General features: G+C 42.8%; 7 protein-coding genes across 7 annotated transcripts; 4 read left to right on the top strand and 3 right to left on the bottom strand.

Moving 5' to 3' along the window:
- Nucleotides 1-476: 476 nt before the first annotated feature.
- Nucleotides 477-925, bottom strand: BDB00DRAFT_730496 (uncharacterized protein; the record flags this gene model as incomplete). Its single annotated transcript, XM_053118307.1, has 2 exons — nucleotides 477-650; nucleotides 761-925. Coding segments are annotated over 2 exons (339 nt in total), but the record flags the coding sequence as incomplete, so codon positions are not given.
- Nucleotides 926-1,129: 204 nt separating this feature from the next.
- On the bottom strand, nucleotides 1,130-2,610 carry BDB00DRAFT_793745 (uncharacterized protein; the record flags this gene model as incomplete). The annotated part of the gene is made up of 5 exons (XM_053121242.1): nucleotides 1,130-1,851; nucleotides 1,928-2,189; nucleotides 2,232-2,349; nucleotides 2,457-2,503; nucleotides 2,554-2,610. The coding sequence occupies 5 exons, from the start codon at nucleotides 2,608-2,610 to the stop codon at nucleotides 1,130-1,132; spliced, it is 1,206 nt and encodes a 401-aa protein (XP_052972272.1).
- A 3,247-nt stretch (nucleotides 2,611-5,857) lies between these two features.
- Nucleotides 5,858-7,924, top strand: BDB00DRAFT_863786 (P-loop containing nucleoside triphosphate hydrolase protein). The gene is made up of 7 exons (XM_053126143.1): nucleotides 5,858-6,336; nucleotides 6,366-6,706; nucleotides 6,827-6,938; nucleotides 6,971-7,021; nucleotides 7,132-7,220; nucleotides 7,394-7,782; nucleotides 7,854-7,924. Exons 1-6 carry the CDS (start codon nucleotides 6,282-6,284, stop codon nucleotides 7,766-7,768), a joined length of 1,023 nt encoding a protein of 340 aa, XP_052972271.1. The 5' UTR covers nucleotides 5,858-6,281; the 3' UTR covers nucleotides 7,769-7,782; nucleotides 7,854-7,924.
- A 7,524-nt stretch (nucleotides 7,925-15,448) lies between these two features.
- BDB00DRAFT_793743 (uncharacterized protein) lies at nucleotides 15,449-15,899 on the top strand (the record flags this gene model as incomplete). Its single annotated transcript, XM_053121241.1, has 2 exons — nucleotides 15,449-15,519; nucleotides 15,584-15,899. 2 exons carry the CDS (start codon nucleotides 15,449-15,451, stop codon nucleotides 15,897-15,899), a joined length of 387 nt encoding a protein of 128 aa, XP_052972270.1.
- Nucleotides 15,900-16,685: 786 nt separating this feature from the next.
- Nucleotides 16,686-17,464, top strand: BDB00DRAFT_863769 (uncharacterized protein; the record flags this gene model as incomplete). The annotated part of the gene is made up of 2 exons (XM_053126142.1): nucleotides 16,686-16,834; nucleotides 16,889-17,464. The coding sequence occupies 2 exons, from the start codon at nucleotides 16,686-16,688 to the stop codon at nucleotides 17,163-17,165; spliced, it is 426 nt and encodes a 141-aa protein (XP_052972269.1). The 3' UTR covers nucleotides 17,166-17,464.
- Nucleotides 17,465-19,176: 1,712 nt separating this feature from the next.
- BDB00DRAFT_863768 (uncharacterized protein) lies at nucleotides 19,177-21,318 on the top strand. Its single transcript, XM_053126141.1, has 4 exons — nucleotides 19,177-19,644; nucleotides 19,720-19,793; nucleotides 20,479-20,869; nucleotides 21,023-21,318. The coding sequence occupies exons 1-4, from the start codon at nucleotides 19,442-19,444 to the stop codon at nucleotides 21,198-21,200; spliced, it is 846 nt and encodes a 281-aa protein (XP_052972268.1). The 5' UTR covers nucleotides 19,177-19,441; the 3' UTR covers nucleotides 21,201-21,318.
- Nucleotides 21,319-25,094: 3,776 nt separating this feature from the next.
- Nucleotides 25,095-25,629, bottom strand: BDB00DRAFT_863754 (uncharacterized protein; the record flags this gene model as incomplete). The annotated part of the gene is made up of 2 exons (XM_053126140.1): nucleotides 25,095-25,427; nucleotides 25,479-25,629. The coding sequence occupies 2 exons, from the start codon at nucleotides 25,627-25,629 to the stop codon at nucleotides 25,150-25,152; spliced, it is 429 nt and encodes a 142-aa protein (XP_052972267.1). The 3' UTR covers nucleotides 25,095-25,149.
- Nucleotides 25,630-26,484: the final 855 nt, after the last annotated feature.

Raw genomic sequence — 26,484 nt, 5'->3', positions numbered from 1 at the left:
GACAGGAGAAAACAACGTTCTGTTGACGGCAAGGACAGAGCACCCGTAGCAAGTGAAGATGACAAAGAAGCGTAATGTTCGAGTGGCGTAAAGTGAGATGCAGCAAGCGTGACCAGATGGCAATGAAGGACGTTGAAAGATGGAGTAATAGTGAGCAGCAAAAGAACTTTGGTAAAAAAAAAAAGGCAAAGTAAAAAGTAAAGCAGGAAGAAGAGGGAAGAAAAGAAAAAAAAAAGAAGAGCGAAACAGCAGCGGTACCCCCTTGCTTCAGGTATATATACCGTTCTGGGGCCCCGAGCCCATCGGAAGAAGATGCTTTCCCATACATGCAGTGGTGGTGGGTAACCATGACAACCGCGGCTTTACCCCTTTCAACCCTTTTCCCATGCTTCCTTTCTTTCCTTTACTGCTTTTGCTACGCCCTTCCTTTTCCATTACTCCTCCTTTTACTTTTCGCTTCTTCTTGTTTACGCTTCCCTTTTCGTTTTCATGCTGTCACTCCGCTCGACTTGTTCTTTCTTTTTTACGTGTGCTACGTTCTTCCCTTTTCGTTCACTCTTGTCATTTTCCCACCCATTCCCTTTTCGTTTCCGCGTTCCCTTTTCGTTTCCGCGTTCCTTTTTCGTTTCCGCGTTCCCTTTTTGTTCAGTCTTGTCATTTTCCCACCCATTCCGTTTTCGTTCACTGCTTGTCATTTCCCCCCCCCATTCCCTTTTCGTTCACTATTTGTCATTTCCCCCCTTTCCCTTTTCGTTTCTACGTTTTTCTTTTCGTAACCATGGTTCCCTTTTCGTTCACTCTTGTCATTTTCCCACCCATTCCGTTTTCGTTTCTGCGTTCCCTTTTCGTTTCTGCGTTCCCTTTTCGTTTCCGCGTTCCCTTTTTGTTCAGCCTTGTCATTTTCCCACCCATTCCGTTTTCGTTCACTGCTTGTCATTTCCCCCCCCCATTCCCTTTTCGTTCACTATTTGTCATTTCCCCCCGTTCCCTTTTCGTTTCTACGTTTTTCTTTTCGTAACCATGGTTCCCTTTTCGTTTCCGCGTTCCCTTTTTGTTCAATCTTGTCATTCTCCCACCCATTCCTTTTCCGTTACTATGTTCCCTTTTCGTCACCGCGGTTCCCTTTTCGTCACTCTTCCAAAAAGAGTTTGTCATTGTCATTTTGCTTTCCCCTGCTTAAACGTGTCCGACATAGATTTATAATCTCGTGGAAGCGTCCAACTGCACGGCGCTCAGCCGTGTTGGGCTCGCGATTTAGGTGCTGAACGCCATAATGCTGCAAGACGTTCATGTTCTCACTAGCACAACGCTGCAATGCGGCACGAAGAACATCTGGGGCAGTAGAAAGTAGGCGGTTGTTACTCTCGATGTTGATGTTGTTGGATAAGACGCCAAAATATGGCATATCTTGACGTGCACCGAGTTTTTGCACCAGACAGCGGCTGAAACGTTCATCATAGGATCCGGTGGATGAGACAGGACAATGGTGATGACGACGTGTTGCTGCCGCTTTACAGTAGTAGCCACAATGGTTGCATGCGAATCCAGGCTCAGGATCACCAAGTACACCAACGCGAGGAAGCAGTTCGGTGGTAAGATGCTGTGCATACCGGTATTTGTTTGTCACATCAACTCCTTTGGCACCTTGGGCATACAGTAGATTGGTGAATTCTTCTTGCGAGTATTGATTAATACTGGGAGCGAGCATACGATGGGCTGACTGGATATGGCTATATGCTTCAGTCGTTGGAATAAACACATATCGGTTATCGTGGTTCCGGTTGGAACAGAAAAGCAGGCCACTCGTACGGTCAATAATAAGACCCAATCTGCCAATCAAAGCAGCACGCTCTATAAACGTGGTAGCATATATCAGTATGAGCCTTTTTACATACGCCACAGCAACAGCAACATCATTTTTATTTACCATGAGCCATTGGCGCTTCTTCATCGTTGTCAACATCCATTAGTACCGGTTGTTGCTCTGGCGATTGCTGTTGCCGTTCTTGTTGTTCATCAACGTCCATCGCTCCCAGCTGTAGCTCGGGCTGCTGTTGCTGAACCTGTTGCTGGACCACTGCTGGCGCTGCTACTGCGTGTAAAGCTAGATATTGTGGATGTGCGCGGCGGTGGGCAGAACGAGGTTGTTGAGCAGGCAATGTTGGTGACATGGACCGGCTTTCTTGCGGCTATGGTCGACGTGGAGCTCTGTATAATCGCGACTGGCTAACTGTTGCAGGATCAAGAAGGGCATTGCAAGTGTCAACGAAATGGCGATGGAAGTTCAAGACGCCTTCAACATATTGGCATTGCGGGCATGTTACAAAGCCTGGCGCGCCGTCGCCGACCCTGTCCACTACAATAGTAAGCGTTGCTGCACAAACACATATGAGTAACGTTTTCATATTTTTAACGAGTAAGCACAATACAACCCCAACCCCAATATGATGACATACCATAATTGCGCAATGTTACCGTAACTTGCTTTTGGTGAAATTGTTTTCTATGGGTATCCATGCTTGTTTCCACATGCTGTCCACATCTACGGCATACCGCACCAGAGCTACTAGGCTGACCGCTGTTGTTTGTAGGTTGTTCGGGAGGGTTCATGATATAGTGGCTGTTGTTGGATGAAAAAAAAATAATACCGCAGTATAGTAGTGTTTTTATATTGATCACATAATCCTTTCTCTGCCACATCCACATAATTATTTTTATCTCTGTGCTTTATTGCCAAGTTGCGCTACATTGTACTATACGGCCATAAGTGCGCGATAGGAAGTTACATTGTACCTGTTTAATTTACACCACACTACTTTGTGGTTGGAATTGCATTGTCGAGCACGATCTATTTTAAGAACATCACAGATAACAGCCACCCCTACTTTCACATGTGCGCCACAAAAGCTCTTCTTGTCACTCACAACTTACGTAATTCTGCCACATGGCTTTGTGGCTCGTCTTGGCAACTTCTCTGTCGGAATTGTATTGTCGATCACGATCTATTTTAAGAACATGACAGATAACAGCCACCCCCACTTTCACATGTGCGCCACAAAGCTTCTTCTGCTTACAACTCACGTAATTCTGCCACGCCACTTTGTGGCTCGTCTTGGCACACAATACCCCTTTGATTTATTTTTAGTTTTCTCATTCAACAACGCAGACAGGTACCTTGCCACATATCGAGGCTAATACTTGGCAGTAAAGAACATTGTCTCCCTTTATTCTTTTATTGGTTTATATCTTCAAAGCCCGGCATATCGTCTACTGCTATACAAAAGATGCTTGCTCAAAGTGCATGTGCCAACGAGAAATGAAAAACTATATAAAGACGCCGCATTTGCAACAACAAAAGAGCCCCATATACACACCCACTCACATACCTACTTTAACTTCTTTTCAATAACCGCTTTCACTTACGCTTTCACAATGTCCAACTACTACAGCAACACCCACTTTGATTATAACGAAGAAGCTGGTACCTATGCTAATGTCGAGCAACTGACCGATCCAGCCTTCCAGGATGCCCAGCGAACGATTGACCGGTAAATAGATACCAACACTTGCTTTTTTTTTCTGGTTCTTTTTCGTGCCTATTGAATTCGCGTTAACTTGCATAATTTGTGCTTATCATACCTCTTGTTTTTTTTCCTTGTTAGTGAGGAAGCAGAACGAATCCTCTACTGGCTTCGCGATGGTGTCCCAACGGCCATGAATATGTTCCAAGAGACCATGCGGACGGCGACCTTGGCGAGCGGCGATCACCCACCTGAGCCCTCCGTTCTGATCCTGGACGATAACCTTATGTCGATCCAATACCGCACCACCAGGGTCGACCTTTGCAATATCCAGGTTGGTGTCCAAAGCCTCCTTCGTCATTGCCGTACCCACTTGGAGGATCGCGTGTTGCGTGGTTACCGTTTGCAAGTCCCCTTTTCCACCTCCTCTATCCTTGACGAAACACGAAGCGAGGATCCCTCCGTCGACTTCTTTTCGCGTGCTGGCAACGCCACTGCCGATCCCACATACCTGACGGCCTTAATGAACCACCTGGCGATTGAGCACACCAGCGAGTTCGTTACTGGTGTCACTGCTAGTGGCGATCTCGTGTGGAAGTTCGACAGCCTTTTCGCCTGGCTTCAACAAGCACAAGAGCTCGTAATGATCATCATGGTGCTTGTCCACCTTACCAGCGGCCAGCCTGCTCGTGGCGAGGAGCTTGCTGCCACAACGATCCGCTCATCTGCCCGTGGTGCAAGACGTGGTGTCTACTGGTACCGTGAAAAAGTGATGCTCGTGCAATACTACTACAAGCGTCGTTCGCGTGCTACTGGTGACCGATATATTGCTCGATTCCTCACAAAGGAATTGAGTGATATTTTGCTCATGTACCTTGTCCTCGTCCGCCCTTTCGAACGGTATGTATTGTATTCTTGTTTTTTTTGCCAAAGCGCACTTCACAATGTATTGAATTTGCGATGCTGGTTTGCTGATTTGCCCAAATTGTTGAAATTGAATCGTTTGCAGTTTCGCCTTCAAGGAGACTCGCGCTGGTGAGGATGTCCACGTCGGCATAGAAAACTACCAGAACTTTTTGTTCGTGGCCAACGGCAACGTCGTTACAGGTAGTGAGCTCAGTAAGAAGCTATATCGGTACGTATATACATGTCAGCTAAGAAATACCCAACAACAGTGCACATAATTAATTGATATACTTGCCCTTTTTAAACATGCATCAACAGTTTTTTGAAGGACTTTGCTGGAGCTGGACTTGGCCTCCAAGGATACCGCCAAGTAGCCACGTTCTTCATGCGCCATCACTTGCAAAGAAGCAGAGCTTTCTTGGAAAGCCCACAGGAGATCCGTGGTGACCCGGATTCAGACCTGGACAACGATGAAAACGTGGATCTGCCCTCAACGACTGGTGAGCAACGGCAGCACGCCACCGCTCGAGCCGTCGTCCGTGGTGCCCCTTCATTGAACACTGAATTCTTTGATCTGCAGGCTGCACACAGCGGTTCTACGGCCGGCATGTTTTACGCCCGTACTCCCAGCGATTTCCGGTATTTATCATCTGAAGCAATACACGAGTTCGACCTCTGCTCCCGTGAATGGCAGAGCTTGTTGGGTATGTATAATTCTCGTGGATCATATAGACAAAAGAGACAAGTGAATTAATTACGCATTCCCTGATTATGTAGGTATTGCCGACCATGTCACGCCATCCACGCCTCCTCAACAACAATCTCAACAACAACAACCTCAGCAACAGCCTCAACAACAACCTCAACAACAGCAGCCTCTCGCCCTTGCTCCTCCTCTCTCTCAATTACCTAGTCAGGTCAACAGCCTTCTTGCGCAGGCCGCAGAATGGTTCGTTGTTGCCATCCACGAAAAGACCACCCGCGATATCTCACCAATTATCGTATACAAGCGTGAGTTTTTGCCATGATTGTTTTATATTTCGTCTACCTCCGTCTCCTTCTTTCACTGATCTTACCTTTTCTCTTTACAGCCGTCCTCCTTGAACACATCAACGGCTTGCGCCAATTCCTTGACGACGATAATGCCACGTTCCGGTCTCGCGAGCAGGCTTTAGCTTTGCCTCTGATCATGGAGCGCCAGCTCGATCTGCTCGTTGTGCTACCCACAGGCATGGGCAAAAGCGTGCTGTTCTCGGTACCACCACTCCTTGAGCCCGGCATGCTCACCATCGTTGTTGTTCCTTTGGTGGCCTTGACTGGCGATCATGTTCGACGTTTAACCCATGCCAACATATCCACAGCCTTGTGGCAATGTAAGTCTTTTGAACCAACATCTTATTTCAGCACAAATTCTGCAATCATATACTTATCTTTTTCCTATGCTATTATTAGCTGGTCGCGCAACGAACACAAATGCGCAGATCCTGCTTGTCGCGGTCGAGCATGTAGCCACCGCAAACTTTGTCACCTTCTGCTTTGAGCAGCAAAGCCGGATCTCTCGTTTCGTGGTTGATGAGTGCCACTTGGGCCTCACCTGGTTGTCCTTCCGTGTGGCCATGCTAAAGCTTCGAGTCCTTCGGTCCATCCCCGTCCCGCTCCTACTACTTACTGCAACGTTGCCGCCTTCTATGGAAGACGAGGCCCGTATTTTCTACGGGTCTAACTTTGCAACGATTCGTACACCATCCACCTCCCGCCCCAACCTCGCATATTCCTTGCACCCGCAGGAAAACACCATATCAAACCACGCAATCATGACGACGTTAGCCAACGAATTGCTCCATCATCACAGCAATGTCCGCGGTATTGTTTTCTGCACGTCCACTACCAAGGTCAATGACCTACACGAGTTCCTGGTCCAAACCGACCAGTACACAGAGCTCAACGCCTGCAAGTACCACAGCAACCTTGACGACGAAGAAAAGCAAGAACAGCAGGACAGGTGGATGCACCAAACCAGCGGTATCATAGTGGCTACCTCTGGTTTCGGGTTGGGCATCGATGCCCCTGACGTGCGCGTGGTGCTTCACTGGGGATTGCCCTACAGTTTGTTGGACTATGCCCAGCAAACTGGTCGTGCTGGTCGCGACGGGCTACCTTCAACGTGCCAGTTGTACTTCGTGCTGGATCGCGAAGAGAACAGGATCACCAGGATGAAGGACGAGCAAGAAGACCAACTGAAGATCAAGGATGCAGAGGAGCTGGTTACATTTGTCAAGGTACTACACAAGTTTTCAACTTATTAATATATACATACGATCACTTCCCCTTTTAAAAACCGTCATAACTAATATCATATTTCATAGGCCAATAGCTGCATCCGTTTCCAATTACAACAGTACCTTGATGGTACCGCATCTGTCAACTGCCTCGCCGACAACACTTATGAAGACTGTGGCTACTGTTCGGTTTTGCTGGCTGGTCCAGTCCGTCCCCCCCGCCAAGACCGTCGTCAAGTACCAAGGATATCCATGGAACTCGAGGTGGAAACCAGAGAGGACAGTACAGTCGAACCTCCAGCACCACGCACAGGGGTATGCATTCGTCTTTCTCTCTTTACAACAACTTTGTTAGTCTTGAACACGTTTGGCTCATTCCTTTCTCTTTCATTATTAGAACACACCTTCCATCGAATCTGTTGCAGGCCAGCAACAAAGCAACACCATCCACAACACCCACCGTGACTACAACGACAGAGTACTTGAAAAGGCCGAGGACATCTACAGAAGCCAAGTCTGTATTCATTGCGTGCTGGTGTACGGGCAAAGTTGCGGTTACCTGCCAAGGGATTCGTTCGGCCACGACGGCTATTGCTTCAAGGAATTCAAACGTTTTGATGGTTACCATCGCTGTATCAAATACACGTATGTCTCTGCAGTACCGTTCTTTTTACGGATGTATTATAGTTGCATACTTACTTTACTTTTTTTTTCTTTTTCTGGTGTCATAGACCCGGCATGTGCTTCACATGTGGTATTCCATTCCACAACAGCCTTTATCAATGCAGAAGTAGAGGTTGTAACCCGGCAATCGCAAACACGGTGCTTCCTGCTTGTTGGGCAGTCTTCAACACACGCAACCAAGACGCCGACCATGCCCGCTTCCTCGCCGAGAACTGTCCGAACATAGACAGCCGTGCCACCTTCCCAACAACGGACCAGGAGTTTGCAAGCTGGTTATCCAACAAGGATCTCGACAATATTGGCAACGCCATGAAACTGTTTTTACAGATTTTCGAAGAGCTTATTGTGGAGGAAGAGCGACACGCGGACCAACACTAAGCCTTTCTTTCCGTCAGCTCTCCTACCTCTTTTCCCTCTTCTCTTGCCCCCTACATACAAATCTGTCTACAACACACACACACACACACACACACACACATTTCTCTGTCTCTCTATTTTATTTTATTACAACACACACACATATCTTATATATACTCTTTCTCTCTGTCTCTGTCTCTGTCTCTGTCTCTTTATCACTTTTTAGATTTTCTTTTACTAATAGAATAAACGCTTATCACACCCAACGAACCTGATATAAGCAATATCCTGTCGTGATTTATAAAGCCTGTCGTTATTGAGCAATACATACTGCTGAAGAGCCTTTATTGTACGCATAACTGTTGTGTGCTGATTTAGTTGGTATTGAGCAGGTCTTGTCGAAATGTTGTGTTCATCATCTACCGCAATTACGAAAAGTTGTTTTGGCAAGTGGTAGAGCTGTTGCCTCCCATTTTCCCCCAAGCACACTCCGTTGTCAGCACCACATTTTATTGGCCGAATCCCGTTGTCATCGGTCGCCACTTGAAAAAGTTTGTGGATTTCACACTGTTTTTGCCCAATAAAAGACGCCAATGGCACCGGAAGCACTATTTCTCCGAGCACTCCTGCTGAACATGCAGCTCAAGTAGATATAATGCAACAGATGACAAGTTTATTTGGCAGTGTGGTGCCCATGATGATGATAATGTGGTGGTGATTTGATGATGACGAGGATGACGATAGTAGTAAAGAGACAGAGAATAACAGTAGAGGATCGCAAAAAACGTCGTTCTTTTTGGTGGGTGCTAATTTATTTCTTTTGTTGCCTGGTGTATAATAGAATCGCATATCCATCCCTGTTCCTGTCCCTACTCCTTCCAAAATCATCGCAGAGACATGCACCAGCAATCGTCGTATTCAGAAGAAGCTGCGCGTTCGATTGGTGGTTGTTGTGTGCGATTTGAACCAGTGGGTCGTAAGATCGTCATCGTTTTTGTGAATGCTGCTATTATTTTTGCCAGTAGAGTATAATACAATCGCACACCCATCTCCGTTCCTGCTGTTACTCCTTCCAAAATCATCGCAGAGACATGCAACAACAATCGTCGTGTTCAGGAGAAGTTGCGCGTTCTATTGGTGGTCGTCGTGTACAATTCGAATCCGTGGATCATGAGACCGTCGTCGTCATCGTGGTTGTTACTGTTATTTTTGCTGCTCTATATGTTGCTGTATATAAAATAGCACCGCCATTGTCCATCTTGGCTATACATTGTACAGGAAATCAGTAAACAAAAACAGAAAAAACACACACAAGGACTGAGGACAAGAGATGAGTTTCATTCGAGATGCTTTATTGGTGTTGAAAGGAAAAAGTGCGAGATGTGTAAAATTCGAGTGTTGAGATTAGAGAAAGCGTACAAGACGAATGTTGCTTGCGTGAAGAAGATAGGACGAGTGTAGTTCGAGTGGTGTTCAAAAGGAACGTCAGATGCGGCAAAGCTGGATTCCGACGGAGCGTGTGCAAGATGGCAATTCGAGTGTTGAAATGGCGGTGAGCAGTAAGTAATAAAATAATACAAAGAAGTGAAAGAGCGAAAGAGATGCAGAAGCTACCTTTCATATAAAAAAATTTTTCTTTGAGGAGCGCTGCACCTTGAAAGGGACTTTACCCAAACACGGTGCTCAAGACCATGGATGCCATCACCTTTTCGCCTTGCCTTGTCGTTTCCTCACGTTCCTTCTGCCTTTCCCATCCGTTCATGCTTGTAATCAACACTTCTTTACAGCAAAATATTGGTCACTGCCATTCACGTTATCTACTAATATGTGTCCGACACAGGTTAATTATCTCTCTAGTACAGGTACACATACATCAGCACTCAAGAAGTAGATAAAATAGCCAACAATAAAACAATCCAAAATAAGAGGTGGTGGAGAAGAAGAAGAGAGTCCCATATACATCCAAGCTCATCAATTGGAAACTCTAAACCCAGAACCTTAGTAAACCCGGACCAGGACTTGCGCGTTCGACTAAACCCGCTCGCTCACTGGCGTTCGCTGCCAGGCCCCTAAACCCGTTGCGCTTAATACCCTTCTTTTCAGCCTACTGAGTGTCTTAATGCCCCACGATGTCCTATGTTCATCAGTAGCGTAGCTGCTTGAAATCATGACAATGTACTGAGATCTGTTGGATCGCGTGAATAAAAGAATTTGCATCTGTGTCTGTCGTAGGAAGAAGCCTGGATAACAGCGAAAATGCTGCTGTTTCCTTTTTTTTAACAAACATCCAGCTCCACAATAAGCTTCAACGACGACGTGTTGATGCTGATGCTCTCTTTTCAGTTGCAGTTTCCATTTTCAACTGGGCAAACCAGTGTCTCTTACACAGAAAATCGACAATCCGGTCATTTTATTCCGTTGCAATCAAATAGCGTCTTTGCGTCCAAAGACAAATTACAGCAGAAAGCTGTATAGACTGTAGGTATACAACTCATCAGCTTCCACTGACTGGATTTTCATATACGAACATGCATCAGAACCGCAGATGCCACATTTACTAATGCGTTTTTAAGCTTAAAGCACATGGAGCTCTTTTGTATTTCACACGACAACAGAATCTCATTTCATGAAATACCAGTTTATTAAAGCATGCTAATACTATACACTCAAAAAATGCTATTGCTTCCTTACCTGCATATTGCCGTTGCTTTCCACGGAGCCATCGAAGAATATAGCTTTACTGTCATTATATTCATGGTATCCTTCTCATCCTTACCTATGTGATAATGGGATATCGCCATGCCTGGATCCTTGTAGCGATCCTCATTTGCTTCAGGCCGCTCTTGATCTATAATAATATACACGCTCTTTTTCACTGCTGTTCCTCATCGGCAAGATATGCTACGGACACCACACTAACATCGTCGCGTTCGTCCGTGCGTCCTTATTTTGCCATGCTAAGCGGTTCGTTATTTGGAGTACTCGATGGTGAGATATGGCCGTGCACGAATCGCTCCTTTTTAGCTGACTTTGGTGTATATATATATATGATCCACTATAAAGTACACGTGTAGCGTTTCTGGCTGTTGCTCGTCGACACGACATGGTAGAGACACCAGACCAACATCGTCGCCTTTGTCTGCTCGTCCTTATTCTGGCACACTAAACTGCTCGTTATTTGGAGTACTCGATGGTGAGATATGGCCGTGCGCGAATCGCTCTTTTTTTTGGCTGACTTTGGTGTATATATATATGATCCACTATAAAGTGCACGTGTACCGTTCCTAGTTGTTGCTCGTCGACATGGTATGGTAGAGACACCAAACCACCAGCGTCACGTTCGCCTGCTCGTCCTTATTCTGGCACACTAAGCGGTTCGTTATTTGGAGTACTGGATGGCGAGATATCGTCGTGCGGGTATCGCTCCTTCTTTTTAGCCGACTTTGGTGTATATATATAGAATACACTATAAGTGTACGTGTAGCGTTTCTGGCTGTTGTCGTCGACATGGTATGGTAGAGGCACCAGACCACCAGCGGCACGTTTGTCTGCTCGTCCTGATTCTGGCACACTAAGCAGTTCGTTTTTTGGAGTACTTGATGGTGAGATACAGCCGTGCGGGAATCGCTCCTTTTTTTAGCTGACTTTGGTGTATATGAATATGATCCACTATAAAGTGCACGTGTAGCGTTTCTGGCTGTTGCTCGTCGACATGGTATGGTAAAGACACTAGATTAATATCGTCACGTTTGTCAGCTCGTCCTGATTCTACTGCACTAAACAGTTCGTTATTTGGAGTACTGGATGATGAGATATAGCCGTGCGGGTATCGCTCCTTATTTTTAGCTGACTTTGGTGTATATATATATGATCCACTATAAAATGCACGTGTAGCGTTCCTGGCTGTTGCTCGTCGTCATGACATGGTAGAGACGCCAAACCACAAGCGGCACGTTCGTCAGCTCGTCCTTATTCTGGCACACTAAGCGGTTTGTTATTTGGGGTACTCGATGATGCGATATGGCCGTGCGAGAATTGCTGCTTTTTTTGATTTTGCCAGTTTGCTTGTTAGAAAAAAGAATAAACACGTACCGCCAGGGCTGATGCTCCTTGAAGAAAGCTAATCGCATATATTCGACGTTGTCCTTTCTTTATTCGCATGCTCGTATAGCGTATACAAAAAAAGCGGCCTGTACTGTATAGACTGGTGCAAGTTTTGCTGTCTGTGTGCTGTGGTCATACTTCAATGTGGCACGTCGTTCGTATGGTAATTAACTTTGACTGTTGTCGTGAGATGCAGTAACTTCCGTTTGTTGTAACGTTTGTTGCTGTAGTGCTGCTGTTGCTACTGGAGTACGTTGCTGTCCTCTTCAAGTGGCTAATAGTTTCAGCAATTGCTACTAGTAAAAGAGATTAAACCATTCGCCATCCCAATGCCACAGCTCTTCCAGCATATAAACATCCCTTAAGCTAGATACCTTTTTTTGCAAGCGCCCTTGCTTCAATATGTATAGAATAAAAAGCGGCAGTAAACGAGTGTGCTGAAGAGTAAAAAAAATAAATGATAAAAGAAGTGGAGCTGGCTCCCCTGCTATTTTTCTGTCTTGCTCACCACTTTCCACCAATTACATTGGCCGAATCCCGTTGTCATTCCGTTGTCATCGGTCGCCACTTTAAAAATCCCGTTGTCATTCCGTTGTCATCGGTCGCCACATCAAAAATCCCGTTGTCATTCCGTTGTCATCGGTCGCCACTTCAAAAATCCCGTTGTCATTCCGTTGTCATCGGTCGCCACTTCAAAAATCCCGTTGTCATTCCGTTGTCATCGATCGCCACTTGAAAAAGTTTGTGGAAATCACACTGTTTTTGCCCAATAAAAACGCCAATGGCGCCGGAAGCACCATTTCTCCGAGCACTCCTGCTGAACATAGCTCAAGTAGATATAACGCAACAGATGACAAGACAAATTTACTTTTGCGGCAGTGTGGTGCCCATGATGATGATAATGTGGTGGTGATTTGATGATGACGAGGATGACGATAGTAGTAAAGAGACAGAGAATAACAGTAGAGGATCGCAAAAAACGTCGTTCTTTTTGGTGGGTGCTAATTTATTTCTTTTGTTGCCTGGTGTATAATAGAATCGCATATCCATCCCTGTTCCTGTCCCTACTCCTTCAAAAACCATCGCAGAGACATGCTACAACAAATGTCGTGTTCGACAGACGCTGCTCGTTCTATTGGTGGTCGTTGTGTACAATTCGAATCAGTGGATCGAGAGACCGTCGTCGTCTTCGTGGTTGTTACTTTTATTTTTGCCAGTAGAGTGTAATACAATTGCATATCCACCGACTGTTCCTGCTGCCACTCCTTTAAAAACCATCGCAGAGACATGCTACAACAATTGTCGTGTTCGGAAGACGCTGCTCGTTCGATTGGTGGTCGTTGTGTACAATTCGAATCCATGGTTCGTGAGACCGTCGTCGTCTTCGTGGTTGTTACTTTTATTTTTGCCAGTAGGGTGTAATACAATCGCATATCCACCGACTGTTCCTGCTGTCACTCCTTCAAAAACAATCGCAGAGACATGCCACTACGACCGTCGTGTTCGGAAGAAGCTGCTCGTTCGACTGGTTGTCGTTGTATGCTATTTATTTGAATCAGTGGATCGTGAGACCGTCGTCGCTTTGTGTGGTTATTGCTGTTATTTTTGTTGTTGTACATGAAATAGCACCGCCATTCTCCATCGTGGCTATACAATGTACAGGAAATCATTAACACAAGAAACAAAAGTACACACACAAGGCCGCACAGAACGTTCACGAGCAAAAAGACGGCTAGCCTTTACCTCTTTTCCTTGTAAATTTACACCAGATTCAAACAGTAATCGTTGGAGCGAGTCCAATTCCTATAGAAACAAAATCCGTCAACACAATTCTGCTCCATCTACTAATTAAAACATGGCCGCCCTCCCCAATGCCAGAATGTTCTTCAGCGAGGTCGTCATAAGATGTGTTACCTTTTTTTTTTGAAACCGTCTTCGCTATTACATTAAAAAAAAGAGTACAGTAAAGTATTTTTTGTGGTAGAGAAAAAAAAAGTGGAGCGCCCTTTGCTGTTCCCCAGTAGATTCGCCATTTTCCACCAATTACATTGCCCAAATCCCGTTGTCATTCCGTTGTCATCAGTCGCCACTTGAAATAAATTTCCGTTGTCATCGTTGTCATCATTTTCGCCGTGGCGACCAGGTCGCCACGCCGAAAATGATTCTAGTGAGCATGCAACCTCTCCCCAGTGTATTGCTCATATTGGTCAATGTTTCCGTTGTTTTGGTGACCACTATGTATCGAATCCTGCATGTGTCAAGCCAGTAAGGGATGGCTTCTGTAAGAAATGCCTTGTGCCCAATCAGTGGAACCAAACCATCTTCCATGATGGTAACTGGTCAAACTGCAGTGGTACGTATGAGGACCTCTTATACCGTCTCTGCTGGGCAGCCTATCGGCGTAAGCCCCAATTTATCCGCCAAGCTGGCTACAACAAAAACCACCTTACGGCAATCGAATTACAACAAGACTTTGCCTATTGGCTTATAGCTGCTGGCCCCCACACATATCCAAATAATGCCATGCATCTAGGCCATATAATTTTATCACACTTCTTCATCACATAGAACCTTTACCTCTCTTCTCCTCTCTTCTCTCCTCTTTTCGATTTTTTATATATACAATTATTATATCTTCTTCTCTGCTCCCCTTTTTATCTTTTATATTAGATCTCTCTTGCCTCTTTTATCTTGTATCCCTTTCTCTCTTTTTGACTCTTATCCCTTTCTATTCTTATATTCTCAAATATATTTTACTTATCAAATGGATTTATACTTTATAAAAAAAAGTTGGGGTAGACCTAGGTCTACTAGGCATACTTAGTTGAGATTACCCTTTGCTAAATATTAAATGGCTTCCATCTCTACAACGTATTAATGAAGTAGGATATTTTATCATAATAAATCGTGTTCCTGGACCATTTCTTTATCCAAAGATCAAATAAAAATTGTGAGTATACCTGGGGTATACCTGGGGTATACTAGGCATACTTGGTATAGATTTCCTTTGCCAATAATAAATGGCTTATATCTCCACAACCTATTAATTGAGTCGGACTTTTCATTATAATAAATCGTGTTCCTGGACCATTTCTTTATCCAAACATTAAATAAAAATTATGAGTATACCTGGGGTATACCTGGGGTATACTGGGCATACTTAGTACGGATTGCCTTTGCTCAATATTAAATGGCTTATATCTCTACAACTTATTAATGAAGTAGGACTTTTCATCATAATAAATCGTGTTCCTAGACCGTTTTTCTATCCAAATATCAAATACCAATTTTGCGTATACCTGGGGTATACCTGGGGTATACTAGGCATACTTACTAGAGATTACCCTTTGCTCAATAGTAAATGGCTTATATCTCCACAACCTATTAATGAAGTCGGACTTTTCATCATAATAAATCGTGTTCATGGACTGTTTTTCTATCTAAATATCAAATAAAAAGTTTGAGTATACCTGGGGTATACCTGGGTATACTAGGTATACTCCACCTACTAAGTAATCGCTGTGGCAATTCTATAAAAAAAAAACTGTTACTGAAAAAAACGAATCCAACCCAATGGTCAAAAAAAGAAAACTTACAATGATTGAGAACGGTTCTGAAGAGCTTTGGCCAAACAAAAAGTGTAGTATACAGGCTCTACATGATCAAAGGTATAGGCATATATTTGCCTAGTAGTGGTTTAATATATATGAACTTACACCGTTTGCTGTGTAGCTCGACAATACATCCAGATATTCTATTGTCGTACATTACAGACTCGGTCGAGATAAAGCCGGACGGATGGTGTAGGTTCAGAACTTTGTCGTATCTCGAATATAAAAGCAATCAAGATAAATACGCCGACATCAAAAAAAGAATGCATGAGTACATGGTGGCTAAGGGAAAAAGCATTTGTTTATCTTACATCTGTGGTGGCAGCCAGACGGAATATGAAAAACTGGTCAAAAGGATGTCTTATGGTGTCGCCTTTGGTGATATTGAGGCCGACTGTCCCAAGGAGTACTGGTTTGACGGAAGCGTGGATATTTAGTTGGTAGCCAATGCTTTGGAGCGGCTGATTGCTTGCTATACATCTGGTCTATGGGCGAAATATCATCCGCCGTTGCTGACATTGCCATACTCTGTACTTTCGGGCAAACGATATAGTCTCCTGCCGTTCGTTATGCATTTCATGAATGGGAACCATTAGGAGCCGGTCTTGCTGCGATCATCTGTTAAAATGCAATGGCCCCCGATATCACAGCGACATAAGCAGCAATAGAACGAGATCAACCTAGGTCACGATCACAAAACGTTTTGGAGGTACCTGCATATTAAAAAAACAGTGGATCAAGATTCAACAGCAATCAGCATAGAAAAAAGAAGACAAGCGTCGCCCATTCTGATTTTAGATGAATCTGATTGCGATATTGATATGTGGGGCGATCATCATGGTACCTATAACTTGCCGCTCCGTATCTTTGTATTCTAGTAACTCTGAACACATCTATTATACTATCTAGATCATGGTGCAATAGCATGTCCCCATTGTCAAACACACCTGCTATTACCGTTACCTCCTGCTATACAGAAGCAGTACGATGAATATATACAAAAAGAGGAGAAGCATAAGAAATAAGACGAACGCCGCATTAAAGAACTTTCAACGTCTCGTCGCCGCTGCTTCGATGAAGCACAGATTAAACCCAGACCAGTTCGCTTTACTGAGCAATACAACTTCTGCAGCATTCATAGGAAAGAAATGTTGATCAGACCAGAAGGAATCGCCTAAGGTTACCCAGCTCATATCGATTTTGCGACCTTGCCTTTACGTGTAATGAATTATGTACCAGTTATACAAGATATCATAGTCAGCAAAACCGAAAGCACATTCAAATCGATAGAAACCGAATTCTACAGCCAATATAGCCGAAGTGTTGCACGATCCATATTCGTACGAATGGCAAGGGCTGAAAAATCTTTAGTAAGTACAAAGCTATCACTCATAAAATAACTTACTAAATCTTTGTTTAAAACAGCCTGGTTATATGGACCCCGTGGAATGCAAATCATTATGGATTGTTTGACGAAAGAACTATTGAAATCGAACCACCTGACAGCAGCAAATACAGCCCCGATGCCACCACTTCAGTTTGTTCAGCAGATTCTTGTTCGGGAGATAGCTGCACGACTTATCCAAGAAGATAAGAATGTTTCTTACGACGACGCAGTAGATATCATGAAAAAGAGTGCTAAATTCAGCAGTGCCATCAATCCCACCATGGATTCGGATGAAAGTGAAAGCAGTGATGAATGATTATAAAAAGCAACACGAATCATAACCCCTTATGCAGTTCTGCACTTTTTTTTGTATCAAATGTCGTTTACCTTATTGTACTCGACGATTTATGCTCTTCTTGTCTCATATTTAAGCTCTTGTGCCTTGTCTCCGGATTAATTGTTCTTTACAATCATATCAAAACCTATTTTCCTGATCCCTTATTTCTTACTACATGTTTTGTTCTTCACCCTCCAAATATTCAACTATTTGGTGTACACATTATTATTATCTTACATTATATATACGTCGAATATTACATTGACCGTCAAAATTTTAACTGAATAGAATTATATGACAGCCCTAGCTCTAGCAAGTTTTAGAACACGAAATACAGGATATGTCTTTGCAGCCAATACCACCGTCATAGATATTAAAATGGTGAAAAAGCTTGGTGCACCGTCTACTCACTTTTCTATAGTCTTAGCTACGTTTTTTTGTGCTTACTTAGAAATCTTCTTGCTTGTGCTTCACTATATTATAGTACTTATGTTGGCACAAATAAGTTGTTTGCTAGCCATTTGGATACACGGTATGTTAACATTCCAAGTTACACGGTATATATCATCATAGTTCTGTCGTACACAGGGTCTTTTAAATTGTGCAAGAGACGGTACGTACGACAACTGCCAAAGAAAATTGTCGTATGCAACGTTAGTTTTTTGTTGTACACAGAGTCTTTCAAACTGCACGAGAGACGGTGCGCACAACAACTGCAGAATACTAAGCTACCAAAAAAAATGTCGTGCATGAGGTCAAGTTTTGTCGTGTGCGCAGTAATTCCTAAAGTATAATACTATAAATGTATAAGCAATGGGATCATCTATAGACTTACTATATAAAAATATATGCTTTTATACTTATTGGAACGAGGAAAAATAGCTGCATCTGATGGTATATTATTTATATGAAAATAATCAGAATTGGTTGGATAATAGTAAAAACCAGTTTTTCAAAAAACATTTACACTAAAGTTTGGTAAAAGGGGGTTTTAAACTCGTGCCTTCTACAAAAGGTAGGATATAAGGCTAGTGCGTTAGACCACTTCACCAACGCAAAGATTTTGAAAAATTAAGTATACATATCTGCTTTTGCTGTAGCCCAGGAAAACGTTTAGCCGTCGGGAAAACCAATTACCTATCTATTTCCTTTTTAGGAAGTCACGTGATCTAAGCCACTTAGCAAGCCCCCGGGAAAACGTTTAGCCGTGGGGGAAGTCAATTACCTGTCTATTTCCTTTTTAGGAAGTTATGAGATCTAAGCCACTTAGGGTACTCTCAGGTTGCTCTCATTTCGCTCCGAACAGAGAACCCAAAACAGTTTTGCAAAAATTTAAAGTCCTCTCTACTCGGATCGAGATAAAGGCGCAACGCGCCGAGAAACTTCCTTTTCTGTACATACCCCGAGGTGTTGCATGAATAACAACGCGATTGCGAATAATAGCTGATGGTGGAATATCGTTCATTTTTTGATAAAAGCAGATAGAATAGATGGAAAATAGAGGTGTATTTTTCTTTCAATCTTTTATTATTCATGAAGTGACAGTTTCCTTTTATATCGATCCGAGCGAGCCACCACGGAGGCCTTCCCATCGGAGAAGCCGTTACCAAAATTGGAGGCCTCCGAGAAGCCCTCTTTTGGAAGGAAAACGGAAAATTTATTTTCCATTACTACATTGGGGTATGGTGTTCTCTGTTCGGAGCGAAATGAGAGCAACCTCAAGCAACGTGAGTCAACGTCGACACATAATTCTTAGAATGGAAATTCGGAAGAAATAAAAAAAAATTTGTATCCCGCTGTGAAACCATAGCTAATTCCAAATGTGCGTGTGTCGACCCATTTGCTTGAGAGATCACAGTTGCTAAAACGGGTAATGATAGCGGATATCAACGATAAGTGATAACTGATGCGAGTTTCCCCTAGATATGACCATCAATTATACTTCAAAAAGGGTTCTGATTTCTTTGCCGATGTATAACTGACAGCTACGGTTGTATCCGGCAGCATGATAGATGTAACTGTGAATATTGATAGAAAACTAAAACACCAGTTGCAAAAAAAGCGGCAGATAGTCTATTATTGCATGATGGAGATAGGTGAAGATCCTATCATGAAGGTGAAGATACTATGATTTGCGTTTGCAATCCTAACAGCTTATGAAAACTGTATATGTAATTCTCCCGCAAGCGATTCGGGTATATATAAAAGTAAGGTACGTTCAGTAGGAAGATGAGTAATTAACTTTTTTTTTCAAAATGTCATCCCAAGAACAAACACCTTGTGAACTCTCAATTGTTATCGTTAATCCTGGTGGTGCAGGTCGTGGCAGTGGCTCTGGAAGTCGTGGCGGTCGTGGTCATGGCAGTCGTAGCGGTCGTAGTAGTCGTGGCGGTCGTGGTGGTCATAGTAATAGTAGCGACAATCGAAGCAGCACTCCTGTTGTTCAAGCCAATAACCAGTCCAACAGCAACATGCAAAGCAATGAAAGCAACAACGACACCACCGCATCCTAATCTTCTGTCCCGACACAAAGCTCCCCTGAACATTGGATTGAGGCTGAAGAAAGGGCTTTGCTAACAATTCCCTTATTCCGGCACAAAAATAAGAGTTGGTAGTTCCCCCCCTCAAATTTTTTGAAGTTTAAGGTCAGCCACCAGAGACACTGTACTGGGCAGCAGAGGGGCATTTGACAAAGTACTTATTCTACCCCAAATTTAACTTTGAAAGTCAGTTACGAGAGAGTGTAAAGACAGTTGAAAAAAACATTAAAGTGTACTTGTCATCTTGTTTCATAAGAGAATTGTATATTTCAACCATATGAAAGGTAAGTAAAGAGAGAATGGGAGAGGCAAGATCTTACTACTACAATAAGAAAAACAAAAATGGAGGTAAAAAACAAACCACTTTTCATATAAGAAATAAACTTGGTTTGTTATTATTACTTCTTTACAACTTCCTTTTTCACCTCCATTTTTGTTTCTCCTCTTGTAGTAGTAAGATCTTGCCCCTCCCATTCTCTCTTTACTTACCTTTCATATAGTTGAAATATACAATTCTCTTATGAAACAAGATGACAAGTACACTTTAATGTTTTTTTCAACTGTCTTTACACTCTCTCGCAACTGACTTTCAAAGTTAAATTTGGGGTAGAATAAGTACTTTGTCAAATGCCCCTCTGCTGCCCAGTACAGAGTCTCTGGCGGCTGACCTTAAAATTCAAAAAAAAATGAGGGGGGGAACTACCAACTCTTATTTTTATGCTGGAATAAGGGTATTGCTTTGCTAACCGCAGTCTCTAAGCATTATGATGAGCTTACGCATCCAAGAGACAACAATCATTGCAGCCGTACATGGGATGCAATCATTGAAGATTTCAAGAAAGAGTGTACACCTCTAGCATCACCAATTGTTACTGATGGCACTCAAGAAAGCGAACAGTCTTTGGATGAGCAGCAGCCAGCACCTTCGTCTCTTGTCGTCGAGCCGAGCAGTATTTCGAGCGACGATCAAGCAACGTCATTAGCAGCAGCAGCAACAGCAGCAACAGATCCATCGGCTTCCGACCTCACGAATGATAACAGTACTGTCGAAACTTTCGGTAATGTACGAACTAAGCGCGCCATCAAAACCAAGTGGGAAAGAATGTGCAGTCGTTACCATTCGTGCTTTACCGAACGCCATCGGTAGACTGGAGGGTCCGGTGACATAGACGACTGGTATTTATATGATGACATGCATGCGTTACTGAAGGATGACCCGAGGTTCAATCGTGAATTCCAGTTCGATTCTTTCTGAGGCATTCGTCGTCGCGCCGATACATAAACAGCAACCGACAGCACGCTGCAGCCATCCGCAAGACGTAGACGATTGACTCCTGCAGAATTGCGGCATGAAGATGTGCTTGAGCGGATCGATGCCGCCAACCAGCAGAGCGAGGAAGCGAGGTCACAGCTGATCGAGCTACTCGATCAGCAACATAAGGAAATCCTTGAAGCTCAAGAAAGGCGCCACTAGCAACAGCAACACACACAACAGAGCTTTTTAGATTTAATGAAGCAACTTATTGACAAGATGTAGAATCTTTTTTGTTTGATTTTTTATTTTAAATTCAATAAAGTTTTTTTTCCTTCGGGTTTTTTTTATATAATCAAGTGCCTCAAAAGATAACTAGTTATGAAGACATATTTATTTTCTATCTGCGTCTATAATGGCGATTATATTGACGGAAGCTCTTACGATCGCTACGCCGATTCTCGTACAAGTACTGTACTAGTTCATTACGTTTCCGCATACCTTCATTTCGCAGTTGCGTAGTGGTACAGCGCGCACCACGACCTCTGTCATTGATAGAGTCAGAAACTTCGAGTGGCTCTAGAAGCAAATCATCAGCTATCGGATTAGGTACAAATGTGCTTTCGGCATGAAGATCGTCGTGATCAATACATAAATTATGCAGAATACAGCAAGCAACAATTGTCATCGTCATTGATTCTACATCCAGCAAATACAGCTCGTTACGTAGAAAACGCCATCTGCACACCAATTGGCCAAATGCCTGTTTAATAACGTTACGCATTCTCGAATGAATATAATTGAAATGCGCGTTGTCACTGTGGCAGGGTGCTTGAGCATCAGGAAATGGTGTTATCAACTACAGGAGCAAAGGGTATGCCGAATTTACAAACAAAAAATGGAATGTCAGAAATATGTACCGTGATTTCAACGATGGTCTATGCTAAACAATTTGTTCTTTACCTCCAAGTATAAATGTTCCATTTGGGCACACGGATTCTGGGTTAGCAAGACGTTCGTCATAAAAAGCAGTAGCTTGAAAGGCTCTTGAATCGTGATTTTGGCCTATGGTATAAAAGTCGTATATATTAGCCAAGAAAGCAACTAAAATAATTACATTAACATGTCATGCCTTACCGCTCTGCCCTGCATGGATGTAGGTGAATCGCTTTTCTGAATCATAAATGGCAACCATGTTCAACGAGTAGTTGTTTTTTCTGTCGACAAAGCGATCGCCACTGTCACCTGGCTTGAAGATTCGAACGAGCTTCCCATCCAAAGCACCGAGTACATTTGGGAGGTGAGTAGGTCCAACTTCAAATATTGGTCCAAGCTCTCCATATTGAAACCCTTCAACGGTTGCCTTGATAGCTTCATTTCTGGTCGGCCATCGGATTATACCACCTTGACAGTCGGCCATTGCCTCCAAAAATCGCTTGGTAAAATTTCTGTAGGATCCATGTGATGTACCAAGCAAAGTTTCGGCCATACGGTAACTGACATGAGCATTGGCAAATCTCTAGATTATTAGGCCGACTTAGATGAACACAGGTGTGGCGTTTTGTGCCGTAAATTGATACAATCGATGTTGCGACAACATATTTACGAGGGCATTGAAAGTGGCTGGTTTCATACGATAATGCGATTTGAATCCACCTGGTCCATCTGTATCCGGAAGAGCTGGATGCGTAACTTCCCAGTATGTCGTATTTTTAACACGATTGACGCGTTGCATAACACGGAAATGTAGCGGTGATGATACAGCTGACATGATATGATCAAGAGAAAAAATGGTTCGGTACATTGGCAAAACAGTGTTGATCATGGAGAGTTGGTTGATATCATCGTCGTCATTATTCGCAAGAAAAAAAAAGATGTAGCCTTCAATCAAAAGAAGTAGGATGCTGATGATCGTTCTTCTGTGGACAATTTCTTGCTGGGAATCCATAATAATAGACAGAAGGTAGGATGAAGGATATAAAAAGTACGAATAAAAGTTGAGTGGAACAAAACAAGAAGTATTACTCAAAGTCGCTGCATATATAGAAGATATTTTCTTATCGGTAATGTTCTTATCATTTCATGATATGTAGAACTATGGAATCAGTTCCGTCTAAATAACAAGTTGGTATATCTAATGTTATGTAAAATGGTATACTTGACCCTCCTAGGTATTACTTGATAGATAATTAAATATCAAAGTAATATTTTCTCAGTCGCATGGATGTGTAACAAAAATCTGAGACGATATCCTTTTTGGGAGTGCTGTGTCAACCAAGGGGTCGACACGGCAGTTTTGCTCTTCATTTCCTTATCAAGGATATGATATAAATTACACAAAAAAATCCTGTGTTCATTGTATCACTTTTATTCGACTCCCGAACAACGCGCTATTACTATTTCTAGGGTGTGTCGACGTTGACTCACGTTGCTTGAGAGTACCCTAAAGCATATATGTCTGCTGTTGCTTAGTCCGGGAAAACGATTAGCCATCGGGAAAACCAATTAACTGTCTATTTCCTTTTTAGGAAGTCATGTGATCTAAGCCACTTAGCAAGCCCCTAGGAAAACGTTTAGCCATCGGGAAAACCAATTAACTGTCTATTTCCTTTTTGGGAAGTCACGTGATCTAAGCTACTTAGCAAGCCCCTGGGAAAATGTTTAGCCGTTGGGAAAACCAATTAACTATCTATTTCCTTTTTAGGAAGTCACGTGATCTAAGCCACTTAGTAAGCCACTTAGTAAGCCACTGAGCCACCGGGTAAATTCTTACAGTCACCCCTTGGGGGCTTAGTAAGTGGCTTAGATCACGTGACTTCCTAAAAAGGAAATAGACAGTTAATTGGTTTTCCCGATGGCTAAACGTTTTCCCAGGGGCTTGCTAAGTGGCTTAGATCATGTGACTTCCTAAAAAGGAAATAGACAGTTAATTAGTTTTCCCGACGGCTAAACATTTTCCCAGGGGCTTGCTAAATGGCTTAGATCATGTGACTTCCTAAAAAGGAAATAGATGGGTAATTGGTTTTCCCGACGGCTAAACGTTTTCCTGGGCTACAGCAAAAGCAGATATGTATACTTAATTTTTCAAAATCTTTGCGTTGGTGAAGTAGTCTAACGCACTAGCCTTATATCCTACCTTTTGTAGAAGGCACGAGTTTAAAACCCCCTTTTGCCAAACTTTATTGTAAATGTTTTTTGAAAAACTGGTTTTTGCTATTATCCAACCAATTCTGATTATTTTCATATAAATAATATACCATCAGATGCAGCTTTTTTTCCTCGTTCCAATAAGTATAAAAGCATATATTTTTATATAGTAAGTCTATAGATGATCCCATTGCTTATACATTTATGGTATTATACTTTAGGAATTACTACGCACACGACAAAACTTGACCTCATGCACGACATTTTTTTGGTAGCTTAGTATTCTGCAGTTGTTGTACGCACCGTCTCTCGTGCAGTTTGAAAGACTCTGTGTACAACAAAAAACTAATGTTGCGTACGACAATTTTCTTTGGCAGTTGTCGTACGTACCGTCTCTTGCACAATTTAAAAGACCCTGTGTACGACAGAACTATGATGATATATACCGTGTAACGTGGAATGTTAACATACCGTGTATCCAAATGGCTAGCAAACAACTTATTTGTGCCAACATAAGTACTATAATATAGTGAAGCACAAGCAAGAAGATTTCTAAGTAAGCACAAAAAAACGTAGCTAAGACTATAGAAAAGTGAGTAGACGGTGCACCAAGCTTTTTCACCATTTTAATATCTATGACGGTGGTATTGGCTGCAAAGACATATCCTATATTTCGTGTTCTAAAACTTGCTAGAGCTAGGGCTGTCATATAATTCTATTCAGTTAAAATTTTGACGGTCAATGTAATATTCGACGTATATATAATGTAAGATGATAATAATGTGTACACCAAATAGTTGAATATTTGGAGGGTGAAGAACAAAACATGTAGTAAGAAATAAGGGATCAGGAAAATAGGTTTTGATATGATTGTAAAGAACAATTAATCCGGAGACAAGGCACAAGAGCTTAAATATGAGACAAGAAGAGCATAAATCATCGAGTACGATGAGGTAAACGACATTTGACACAAAAAAAAGTGCAGAACTGCATAAGGGGTTATGATTCGTGTTGCTTTTTATAATCATTCATCACTGCTTTCACTTTCATCCGAATCCATGGTGGGATTGATGGCACTGCTGAATTTAGCACTCTTTTTCATGATATCTACTGCGTCGTCGTAAGAAACATTCTTATCTTCTTGGATAAGTCGTGCAGCTATCTCCCGAACAAGAATCTGCTGAACAAACTGAAGTGGTGGCATCGGGGCTGTATTTGCTGCTGTCAGGTGGTTCGATTTCAATAGTTCTTTCGTCAAACAATCCATAATGATTTGCATTCCACGGGGTCCATATAACCAGGCTGTTTTAAACAAAGATTTAGTAAGTTATTTTATGAGTGATAGCTTTGTACTTACTAAAGATTTTTCAGCCCTTGCCATTCGTACGAATATGGATCGTGCAACACTTCGGCTATATTGGCTGTAGAATTCGGTTTCTATCGATTTGAATGTGCTTTCGGTTTTGCCGACTATGATATCTTGTATAACTGGTACATAATTCATTACACGTAAAGGCAAGGTCGCAAAATCGATATAAGCTGGGTAACCTTAGGCGATTCCTTCTGGTCTGATTAACATTTCTTTCCTATGAATGCTGCAGAAGTTGTATTGCTCAGTAAAGCGAACTGGTCTGGGTTTAATCTGTGCTTCATCGAAGCAGCGGCGACGAGACGTTGAAAGTTCTTTAATGCGGCGTTCGTCTTGTTTCTTATGCTTCTCTTCTTTTTGTATATATTCATCGTACTGCTTCTATATAGCAGGAGGTAACGGTAATAGCAGGTGTGTTTGACAATGGGGACATGCTATTGTACCATGATCTAGATAGTATAACAGATGTGTTCAGAGTTACTAGAATACAAAGATACGGAGCGGCAAGTTATAGGTACCATGATAATCGCCCCACATATCAATATCGCAATCAGATTCATCTAAAATCAGAATGGGCGACGCTTGTCTTCTTTTTTCTATGCTGATTGCTGTTGAATCTTGATCCATTGTTTTTTTGATATGCAGGTACCTCCAAAACGTTTTGTGATCGTGACCTAGGTTGATCTCGTTCTATTGCTGCTTATGTCGCTGTGATATCGGGGGCCATCGCATTTTAACAGATGATCGCAGCAAGACCGGCTCCTAATGGTTCCCATTCATGAAATGCATAACGAACGGCAGGAGACTATATCGTTTGCCTGAAAGTACAGAGTATGGCAATGTCAGCAACGGCGGATGATATTTCGCCCATAGACCAGATGTATAGCAAGCAATCAGCCGCTCCAAAGCATTGGCTACCAACTGAATATCCACGCTTCCGTCAAACCAGTACTCCTTGGGACAGTCGGCCTCAATATCACCAAAGGCGAC

The sequence above is a fragment of the Zychaea mexicana genome (assembly GCF_025766255.1).
Source record: "Zychaea mexicana strain RSA 1403 chromosome Unknown BDB00scaffold_236, whole genome shotgun sequence".
Taxonomy (NCBI): domain Eukaryota; kingdom Fungi; phylum Mucoromycota; class Mucoromycetes; order Mucorales; family Lichtheimiaceae; genus Zychaea; species Zychaea mexicana.
The sequence above is the reverse complement of the archived record's forward strand: the minus strand, read 5'-3'. Positions and strand labels throughout refer to the sequence as shown.

Bases quoted from the DNA above. Each gene is read 5' to 3' on its own strand.
- BDB00DRAFT_863768 (XM_053126141.1), top strand. From the start codon at position 19,442: ATGTCATCCCAAGAACAAACACCTTGTGAACTCTCAATTGTTATCGTT. The intron at 19,645-19,719 runs GTCCAACAGCAA...CCCGACACAAAG, and splicing joins GTTGTTCAAGCCAATAACCA to CTCCCCTGAACATTGGATTG. The intron at 19,794-20,478 runs GTTGGTAGTTCC...TGCTAACCGCAG, and splicing joins ATTCCGGCACAAAAATAAGA to TCTCTAAGCATTATGATGAG.
- BDB00DRAFT_863786 (XM_053126143.1), top strand. From the start codon at position 6,282: ATGTCCGCGGTATTGTTTTCTGCACGTCCACTACCAAGGTCAATGACC. The intron at 6,337-6,365 runs GTTCCTGGTCCA...ACCAGTACACAG, and splicing joins AAGGTCAATGACCTACACGA to AGCTCAACGCCTGCAAGTAC. The intron at 6,707-6,826 runs GTACTACACAAG...CAATTACAACAG, and splicing joins AGCTGGTTACATTTGTCAAG to TACCTTGATGGTACCGCATC.